Source organism: Symphodus melops, assembly GCF_947650265.1.
Source record: "Symphodus melops genome assembly, chromosome: 10".
NCBI classification, from domain to species: domain Eukaryota; kingdom Metazoa; phylum Chordata; class Actinopteri; order Labriformes; family Labridae; genus Symphodus; species Symphodus melops.
In genome coordinates, this window is record NC_136700.1 from 7,210,432 (window position 1) to 7,221,600 (window position 11,169).

Consider the following 11,169-nt stretch of genomic DNA (forward strand, 5'->3'; position numbering starts at 1 on the left):
TATTTCAAATGTTTGACTTCCTGATTTGGATAGCATCGGTGAACTTGTGTGTCTCCGCCAGGTCACGTATCCGGCGAGAGCTCTTCATAGAGGAGATCCAGGCAGCTGGAGGGATGGGGCCGGGCAGTGACGGGGGCTCCCCTTCTCTCCGAGGTTCCAAATCAGGAGAGGGGGACAGCTGCGACGGGACAGAATCTGAGGGCACAGCGGAGACACGGCAAGGACTGGGCATAGGCCTGGAGGATCACAGAGGAGAATGCAAAGACCACGACATGGAGGCTGACTCTGAGGCAGGGGGCTCTAATAACTCCCCTGCCCAGCTGGACTGCACCACCTCAGGCTTAGCCGGGCCGGGCTCCAGCTGTGGGCAGGGTGGACTGGGTCTCTTCAGCCTCACAGAGGCGTCTTCAAGTAGCTCTGCCTCTAGTACAAACATCCCAGCCTCTGGCCCTGCCAGAAACCCCAGGGACAACAATCTGCGCAAGAAGAAAGCAGCCAATCTGAATAACATCATCCACAGGCTGGAGAAGGCTGCCAGCAAAGAGGATCCCTCAGAGTGGGAGTTCTAGCTCCCCCTGACCATCCCTTGTCCCTTTTGTCTCATAACCTCACAACCTCGAACCTTGGACCCCTCCTGCTCTGTTCCAGTTGGAGAGTGGACACAGCCAAAGTCAAGCTCAGCAGCCATTTTTATAGAAGCTTTCCCAAAAGAGGAAATAAAGTGGTTGGCAAAACCCTTAAAAGAAGATTTACTGAATACCTAGAAGAACAAAATAAGAGAACCTATGTGTCTCTCCTTTTTTTTTTTTTTTTAAACTGAGTTTTGTTTTTGTACTGAGAAAAGCACTTAGCCGTCCTGCTGGCCTTCGGCCCTGCTGTACCTCCCCCCCCTATCACCAGCCACTGGTGCACCAGACTGGTTAGTCCTGAGCTGGGGTCTGACCCGCAGCTAGGGTTGAAACCTGGACTCCGAAACACAGGCAAGGCCTGACACAGCAGCTGTCACAGTGATAGACACTGATAGATGATAGATAGAGACAGGAACTCTCTTACAAGAACTCTCACTTTCTTAAAGGAGATTTTTTCCGCTCTTCTTCTCACCTCCCAAGTGTCCACAAACCTCCCCTCACTCAGTGAGACGCCTCATTTTTCACACTGTAGAGTGACTGTTACAAACCCTTTGCCTTTTTCACTCACTGCGTGTGTGTGTGTGTGTGTGTGTGTGTGTGTGTGTTTGTATGTATGTTAGGGGTTGTGTCAGTGTGCACCTGTCTGTGTGTGTGTGTATACACACCCAAAAATGATGTGTGTACGTGTGTGTTCTCTTGTCAATGGCAGCACGTTTTCTTTTTTATCTCACTCCTACACTCTCAGAGGGTCGTGTTTGCCCTGCCGGCTCAGCTGCCATAGTTACTGATGTAAGAAAGATGAACTTTGACCTGTTGTTTCCCATATCCTATCCTGCTGACAGCCATGTGATGGCCAGAAGGATCTCTTAATTCCTTACAAACACACGCACTCATCTGAAGAGGAAGGACAGAAGGAAAGAACCCTCTTTTTGCGTCCTTAAACCCTTCTTTAAGGATGAAGGATGATCTCTTTTTTTTTCATATTGCAATTTGGTTGCCAATAAGAGATTGCACAGTCTATTGACTCTAAAGAGTACAAAATAGGGAATTTTAGGAATCATTTGTAATTAGTACAAAATAAGAGCAGAAAATAAGAGAATAACAAGTTACTGTTTAAAAAAAATTAGTACGGAAAAATGTTGCATTTTTGAAATACGATACGATGAATTCACGTAGTACTGTAGCTGTCTGACATGGTGATACTTTGTGTCTTTGTTGTGTTTAGGTTGTGAACGTCACAGCTTTCACCCAGCACTGGACCTGTTGGGTGTGTGTGTGTGTGTGTGTGTGAGAGAGAGAGAGAGAGTCTGTGTGTCTGCACCACCAACAAAATTTTCTCTGTTGACAAACACGTCTTTTTATAGGCCAAATCAGGAAGAGTGTGTGTGTGTGTGTTCAGTGTGCATTTGTATTTGCCTGCATGTAAGTCAGGGTCGAGGTCAATTCACTCCAATCTAAGTAGCAGATCAATAATCAATAATGACATTTCAGACTGATGAAGTAGGTTTTAATGAATGAATTGCAACGTACAGATCGTGTTCATCTGTACTCTCCGTCTGTTGCCGTCAAAGTGAATTCACCCCCACCCTGATGTGAGTAGTTAAACTCTCCTCCAGTCTCTCCTGTATCCAGGGATGTAAGTCTTTTTGCATTGAATTCTACTGTATACACTACAAATTCTAAGGCATATCACCTCCTCCCTGTCCCACACAAGCCCTCAGTGCCTGTCAGCCTACTGCCTCCCCTTTGTGTGTTTGTGTGTGTGTGTGTGTGTGTGTGTGTGTGTGTTAGCGTGGGTGCATGTACACACACGCCTGTCGTTACATGCGTGTGCACAATGTGTGTGTGTGTGTGTGTTTGACTGAGAAGTGTTCAGTGTTTCCAATGAGTGGGGTCATATTTCGTATCTACTTGCACACACTACTAGTGCACAACTGACACCCTTCTTTAAGCTGTTTGATGCGTTACCATTTCATTAATCTTCTCACAAACTAGTGTAATACTATGATTTACTGTAGCTTGGTTTTATTGCTATTTTGCATTTATAGTTTGGTTTTTATTCTGCTTATTTATAGGTGCTGTATTTTTCATTTAATGTCTTATCATTTGAGTTGTCTATTTTTTAAGGGATTATACTGTTCCTGAGGGCAAGTAACATTTTTATTAGACGTATAGACTGCCGGCAGTATTGGTTAATATTTACAAAGATGTACTAGTTCTCATTTGTTTGTATATTCATGAATCCTAAAGTTTAGTGTCATTTCAATAGCTTTGAAAAATGTGTTTTGCTACAGTTCATGCTCCCGTAAGCATTAAGCTTTTACCACAACAGTTATGCTCTTTAATTGCTAGCTAGAGAATCAAAAGGACATATCAAGATCAGTGAATATATTATAGCATATCCTTTCTCCTGTTTTCTATTCTCCAATCATGTTTATTATTATTATTATTTTTTTATTTTTGTCTCGGGCAAACCCAACACTAACGCTTGACAGGGCATGCAGCTTTTCTTAAAGGTATCGTTCGCCCACTCGTTCTTAATCACGTCATTAACAGGTCCAAGTGTGTACTCTTTGTCAAACAGGTCAAATGAAATGACCTAAACATGAGATCACATGTTAACTTGAAAGAGGTCATATCTGCCAAATTGAGATTAGAGAAGTGTACCAGCGAGCAGGAGTGCTACGCCACATTGAACAGATAGCCAGCCTATGATTATGCAGAATTTCTATTGCAGTCCATAAGAAAGCACTTATGAGGATCGTTTTCAAGACGTAACTCGGACAGGGTCTGGAAACACTACAAGAGAGTACCGTCCCAACATTCTGGGAAATGTATGCCTTTGAATAAAATAACAAAAAGTGGTTGTGAACCAAGCACAGACTGATATTCGCATCCTAACACTAAAAGTCAAACAAAAGATAGCTGAATCCATGTCCTGCTTTATGAGCTGTGTTCTTATACAGCAGCCCCTGAAGTCCTACTGCAGACAACAAAAACAGCCCATTCTCTTGTATAGCTGTACATATTCTGAGTAAACACCCATTTTGGTTTCTTTTCAAAACCTCCACTGTTGATCCTTCAGCCTGCCCTCTCCCTTAATGGTCATGTAGATATATCGGCAGCCTGTCAGACAAACTGATAAACCTGTTGCGTTAAGATGCATTAGGTAAAGTTGGATTTTCCAATGGATCTAATAATTGTAAAATTCCACAAACATTGGCTTTTCCTGAGGACGACTGATGTTAAACATCTGTCTTCTGCAAACACTGAAGGCTTCTCGCCTTCTGTCGGACTGCTCGGACTGGACAACCACAGTGTGTTTCATGGTGATGAATAGCTACTGTAAAGTATAAGCACTTAACCCATTACCCGTTTTATAGCCAGATCCATCAGCTCACCCGAACCATGTGAGATCATCAGATTTGTGCCTTTAACTGCCAAGCAGGGCACCAAACTAGTGATGTCATTAGATGTCGATGTTTCCACCTGATTCGGTCGTGATATATATCCCACTTCTTGATCCAAATCCATTTCTCATTCACTTCATGTTGGTACTTTGAAGTCTCAGCTCTCTGGAGAGGGTTGTGTATAATTGCTGGAGAAGCGTAACAAAAAAAAAGAAGAGGAACTAACGAAGAAGAAAAAAAGTGAACTTGTGTATTCTCATGGCTGACCTGTAGACATGTTTTTTCTGTCCGGGTCTTTTTTTCTTTTTCTATATATATTTTTTTTTTTTTTTTTTTTTTTTGCTGCCAGATAGTTCTTTTCCCACAATGCATTTCTTCCATTGTACATAATCTAACTAGCAGCAAAAGGCCAGAGCATTGAATGAAGGAGGAAGCATGCAGAAACAGCGTACACTGTAATAACACTGAATTTATTCATAGGGCATTTTGTATTTTTCTGTTTGTGTCAGGTTTGCTGTGACATTAATAAGTGGCACTACAGGTATTGATAATGATGTGTGCCAATTCGAAATGTTTATTTGGGAAACGAGACGTGTAAATACAGTCGATCAAGTAGCTATTGAGTCACTATTGTCACAGTTTGCTTTTGCTTTGAAGGCAGGAGGAGAGAAGGGACGATTCAGGACTTTTCCATGATCCACAGATATTTTTCTACAAATTTAAATCAGATGATTCTATACACTGTTGAATAACATTGTAAAGGTGTAACAGATGCTGTATATCATATCATGTTTCTGAAGTTGTAAAGCTTTACTGTATGATCTGTTGAAGTACTGGTTGTTCATTTGACATATTAGTTGTAATGGAAGCCCGAACAGCAGCACTGGTCACCATATTCAGGAAAAAAAAAGAAAAAAAGAGAGAAAAACCTCAGATGTTTTTGTAATACTTTTAGAATATATCTTATGAAGTGGGTTTTTGTACGGAAACACTTTCCGAATCAGTGGTGCTGTATGCATAGCACACTCAGTAATACATACACACATTATACAGCACAATACACTCATTCCCCCCCCCCCCCCCCCACTTTGACCTGCGTGCTTTTTTGTGTGTTTTTCGCTCACCTCTCACATTGGCTCCAGCTAATTTTTGAGTCTTAAACCATGTCCTCATCATGCTTCACTATACTATTTAAACTCCCAGAGACGAAACTCTGGATCAATAAAAACATTTCAGCGAACGCTCGCAAGACTTAAAAAAAAAAATAATAAAAATAAAAAAAATAATAAAAAAGAGGAAGCAAAAAGCCAAATAGTGAAATAGTTCTCCACCTCTGTCGAAAGGTTGCTGACAGTTTTTCTGAATGTCGCTACCTTGTGTCGTCGCTTCAGTTCACCCATAGCTTAAACCACAGTGTAGTCTGACAACCAAATGACCCGGGGGGAGAACTTGCCCCCAACCCTCCCCCACAAAAAAAACACACCTCCCCCTTATGGAAAGCTTTAAGATGCTTGTTGAGGCTTTAGCGAATACAGAGTGTTTTTAGATGATTTTTTTTCCCCAACCTGTCATCAAGAACGTGGAAGTAATAATTTTCATAACTTATCCCACTGCTTTTCTTTTTCTATGTGGGTGTGTGTGTGTGAGTGTGCGCGTGTGCGTGTCCATGTGTGTTGTAGTGCAAAAGGCTGCATGACTGTAAAGGGATGGTTACGATGTTGTTTTTCTTTCTCAAAGATGTTCCCCTAGCACTTCTGTCACTCCTGAGATGCTTTTTTTTCTCCTTTCGGGGTGTCCCTCCCCCTTTTGTTTCCTTATGTATCATTGTTTCTTTATCTTTCTATTTACTAAACGTATCATGTTTGTTCTCAGCACTGTAAAACAGTCCCTTCTACAACATTGAAAAGCAATATCACTGTATGAAACGTTCACAATGTATTTGTTATGATTGACATTTGATTCATCATCATTATTATTCACATGCACCCTAGGTGTGATAATTGAAGTAAATCTCTTTTATACAAATACTAAAAGTGTGCCGTGGTTGTTTTTTGTTTTTGTTTTTTTTCTCCTTGGAAATGTTGAACACGTGTTTTGTCAAATAAGTATTCTCAGAGAAAGAGACGAGTTCATTAGAACAGACTCACAGAGTAAGGGGGATATCTTTCTGGATGTGATTGTCATGTACCGCTTCCTCAGGTGAGTTCTTTGGAGAAAACATAAAAATCCAACAAGAGACAAAGAAAAGGAAAATTCACAGATTTTCTCTCTGCTCTCGACAGGCCGCTATGCAGACCTGCAGGTGGAGTTCTCTGCAGCGGTGAGGACCAGTGCCGAGCAGAAGGAGCTGATCCTGAAGTTGGAGCATGACCTGAGCACCATTCAGGCCATGTCCTCCCTGTCCCGCCCCGACGCAGAGGGCTCAGAGGTCGGCAACATGGAGAACATCCCGGAGCCGATCAAAGAGGCCTCTGCAATGTTTGCTGGTATGTCGCTAGATTCTAACAAGTTACCTCCAGGGGGCGCCAGATAATCTAGTAGTTATATCGCACACCGAATGTAGAGAGGCGGCCTGGGTTCAAGTCTGACCTGTCGTGTACGTTATTCCCCAATATCTCATCCTGTACTCATTCTCTGGCCACTGTCCCATGAGAAATGTGCAAAACTTGTCCAGAAGGCGTTTCGTTTATGAACAAAGTTTATAAAAGGAATGCTTCAAGTGGTCTTATAACAGAAGGTAAAGTCAGCGTTTAAAAGGGAAATTAAAACTGGCTTCAAGAGTTCTTTTTCTCAAAAAAAGACGACTTGGTGAGACAGGAGAGTCACTTTATCCTCCTACATTAACATAAATATTCAGGCTAAAAATGTGACGTATTTCAGTCTCATTTTCTTCTTCTTATTAATTGTATCATACATCTTAGACTCTGAGATTCGTCTCCAAGTCTTGAATAATTATAATTTCCTCATTGAATATCTTTGTTTTGGCGAGAGTACGTGATTGTAAGTGCAGCAGACTGAACAGTGAAGAATGTGACGTCTGACTGCTGACAACACAACATCTGTGATTGAACTGAGATGAGCCTGCTGAGCTGAGGCTCCACAGGAGGTGCGTCTGTTTAAAGGCTGCAAACCTGCCTGATTAGAGGGATTAAGGTGCTTTATTTATTACAATTGACAATCAGGAACGATTATAGTTTCGAGGTGTTAGCTAGATTAAGACTGACACATCCTGTCAGATGCAGGTAACTGATTGACCCGCATAATATTTCATTCTACTAAATCCACAACATTTATCCTTCAAAAGATTAGAGGGACAGCCCTTGGGAGATCTTTATTTATTTTTTATTTTTTTCATGTTCAGGTACTAGTGTGAGCTCCCACACTGAGATCCCTCAGGGCCAGATGGACTCTCTGCTCTCCATCATCTCAAGCCAAAGGGAAAGGTTTCGCTCCCGCAACCAGGAGCTGGAAGCCGTGAGTCAACATTTCTCGCACTTCTTTTGAGCTTGTGTTTGCTTTCAGGGGGAACTGATTCCTCATGCCTTTGTTTCCTCTGCAGGAGAACCGCTCCATGCAGCAGACCATGCAGGTCCTGCAAACTGAACTGGACAGCCTGCGAGCAGACAACATCAAACTCTACGAGAAAATCAAATTCCTGCAGAGCTACCCTGGCAGAGTGCGTGCATGTGTGTGTGTGTGTGTGTGTGTGTGTGTGTGTGAGAATGAATGAGCTCTGCATGTGTGACATTCTCAATGACTCGGTGGAGTCAAATCAAAAATATTTGCTTGTTTTTCTCTGTTCTCTAGGCTGGAGGGAGTGATGACACTGTGATGCGCTACTCCTCGCAGTATGAGGAGAGACTGGATCCATTTTCATCCTTCAGCAAGAGGGTACAAGACACAAAAAAAATGCTGCAAAGCTCCTTTTAAGCAGACTTCCAGCACAGCTGCAGCAAAGCATTATCTTGTGTCAGTCCTTCAGAATCAAAAGTTATTATTCAGCGATTTTAAAATGGACAGATAACAGCAATCCAGAATTAATTCATGATGTTTAGACTATTTAAGACCAGAGGCCAACATACCAAACCTGAAAAATATCTAGTTCCACTTTTGTCTTTCTGATTTTTAACCACTGAGACGTATTATGTCCTGCTTATTTCTGGAGTTCTGCTGAAAGTCATTCTGGGAAATGTAGGAAAAACATTACATGTGTTCCTCAACATAGCTCAATAAAATGAATACACTGATCAGACTGGCTTTATGTAAAAAGTCAAGAAACTGTCTGGAATGAAAAGTGATGGGGGGGTCGACTAAGACAGTGCTTTTTAGTTTTGCTTTCGTTTGCAGGAGCGTCAACGCCGATACCAAAGCCTGAGCCCCTGGGATAAAGCCACACTGAGCCTGGTAACGGTCAAACTCACACACACACACACACACACACACACACACACACACACACACACACTCTGCGGGTATGTTCACACAATTAGCTCTAAAAACACTTAAAGATAACGGCCCCATTCTGTTCTTGTGTTGACATTGCAAGAACTGGGAACGATCATAGAAGCAGGACTTTCTTCACATCAGAGACTCTTCGGTTTTAAGAGGGGACCGTGAGTGACGTATGTGTATGTCCATTGATGGAGCACCAGAAAGAGCCATCTTTAAATAAAGAGGGCCAAAACACCAACAATGGAATCACGTTAAAGTTATAATCTATATCATGTAGCATTCCTGCTGTATATGCAATGTGAATAGAAACATGAAGAAAGCCCTTGAAGAGGGGGATGAGTTTCAGCCCTGTTCAAAGTACTGCCATAAAACAATGTGCCTTCATGTATGTGGTGATATGATTCGACTCATCCTCCCCCTTCTTCTCTCTCAGGGTCGTGGGATTCTCTCCAACAAGATGGCCAGGACTATCGCTTTCTTCTACACCCTGTTCCTACATTGTTTGGTCTTCTTGGTAGGTCTTCTTTAAACCTGCGAGAGGCCTCTCGTGCACCTTTTATTGGTTCTGAACCCTCAGCTGATTCCCGTCATCTCTCTCAGGTGCTGTACAAGACTGCTTGGAGCGAGAGCATCGGCCGGGACTGCGCTACTTTCTGTGCTCAAAAGTGAGTGTGTGGATCCTGCAGCTGAGTTTAAACATTTTATTTTATCATGTATGCACAGTACATGGTGCGGTGAAGTTGTTTTTTAACGTAAGTCCTCTGTTACTCGCAGGTATTCAGACCACCTTCACCGTTTCCACGAGAACGAGCAAAACCTGTAAGCTGTCCCCAACGAATGACGACGAGAAGACGCTGGTTCAACTTTCAGCTGCATGCATGAAAGTTAAACTCAATACTGAATGCTCCGTCTGAAGCTTTATGTTTCTTCTCCTGCAGTATCTTTTCTTCTCCACTAGGGGTCAGTTTAGGGCTATAAACTGAACAAATCATCACAAGGCTGGTGGATGCTTGCACAGCTTCCTCTCAAATTTCCAGCTGGTGATCTTGAATCAGTTTCTATTAATACATAAAAAGAGATATCATATAACTTAAGGTTCATTTACTGTAAGCCTATCATGAAAAAGAAAGCTAATCATTAGTAAATAAAGTTAAGAGTTGGTGAATTGTTCTAAAGGGACCATAGTGTTTTACTGGGTGGAGATTGAAGTTAAAATGATAAGAGAATTAAATCAATAAAGTTGAAGTGGATGTGAAATCAAATAAATGTAAATGTGAGGGTAATATGGTTATTATACATTATGTTAAGTCTTTAGCTGTGAGGCGGATACACAAAGAGGTTAAGGTGGTGGAACAAAAAAAAGTCAGTTTTAAAATTAATTTTTATTTCTCCTCAGGTTTATCTAACCTGAGTTTGATTAATGTTAATCTTTGGTGAGTTCAGTTTTCAAAGACTTGAGTCTTTGGTGTGGAGAGTTCACAGCAGTAATCCATTAACAGTTAGTGAGTCTGTGATTGAAATGTTCTAATTCCTGTGCATGTTTACCTGATCACTTTTTTTTCTCCTTTTTCCGACTGATATATTCCAAATAAAGACTATGCAGTGATGCCTTTGGTTTTATTTGTCTCCCTCTGAAATGTGTGTTCTAGTGAAGTGAACAGTGCTGATAAGTTCTTGGTTTATGCTCCTGCAGACCCGTTGCCAGACCTTAGAATCACTAATAAATGATTCTGTAGTCCTTTATTTTGTGGCAATTATTTAAGTAACTTTTAAACAAAAATGTTTAAGATAGTATCTGATTATTTTGGTTGCATTAAATATAATCTTTATGTTTATGTAATTCTACATTAAGAGAATTTTTAATTAATCAAATTCAATAGAATTAGCCAGTTTGTAGTTGACGAGCACTTCATGTTATTTTGCATCTTTTTTCTGCTTTTGAATTCAGCAGCTATTGTCTGGTCACAAGACATAAAGAACGTGCGAATAATTTAACTCAATTTCATTTGGTTGACAAAGGAGAGTTTTTTTTATACTGTATTGTTAATGACAACTTGTGGGTGTATGCTGCACGTAATATTAAGTCTATGATGCTACTTTGTTACGAAACAAAATTTGCAAAGTAATCCAGAGAGACAGAGATACTGTTGAGGTAAAATATGCATGTTATGTTAATGTAGGTTATATTGTGATATCAGAAAGATATCACGAGTATTTGCACTAAGAAAACAAGTTTTATTTGAAAGTTGCATGGAAAGCAATTGCTGTTAATCTACAGCCAATTTTCAACACTAAAATACTGTTTTGACCTAAAACAGTTAAGAACTGTAGTTAGCAATGCATTGTGGGATGCTTACCTTGAAGCAAACTGACAAAGGTCATAAACAGTATACTGATGTTTTAAATTACAGGACACTACAGTATTCATTTTTTTAAAAGAGGGTGTTGCTGTGAGAACTTGCTTGCAAAGTGTGTGGACCTCTCATTGACGCCCTGCAGGATGGGATCCAGAAATGTGTGGGAGACATCATGAAAGAACCTGAGCTGATTGCTGCAGCTATACTCGTACCAAAATTCAGGACACCCTGGATCTCTGAAGAGAGCGTCTTAAAAGCTGGTAAATATACTTATGTATCAATTGAAATGTGAATCTGTAGACCTTGACATACACTTACCTG

At 41.1% G+C, this 11,169-nt stretch overlaps 1 protein-coding gene across 3 annotated transcripts in view; it reads left to right on the plus strand.

The window, feature by feature from the left end:
• Positions 1 to 6,072, plus strand: part of LOC306830297 (homeobox protein cut-like 1) — a 58,070-nt gene extending 51,998 nt beyond the window's left edge. For all 3 annotated transcript variants that reach the window (XM_079353684.1, XM_079353685.1, XM_079353686.1), the window contains one exon: positions 62 to 6,072. In XM_079353684.1, the coding sequence (XP_079209810.1) occupies positions 62 to 569 (508 nt within the window). In that variant the 3' untranslated portion in view covers positions 570 to 6,072. The remainder of the gene's footprint in view (positions 1 to 61) is intronic.
• Positions 6,073 to 11,169: the final 5,097 nt, after the last annotated feature.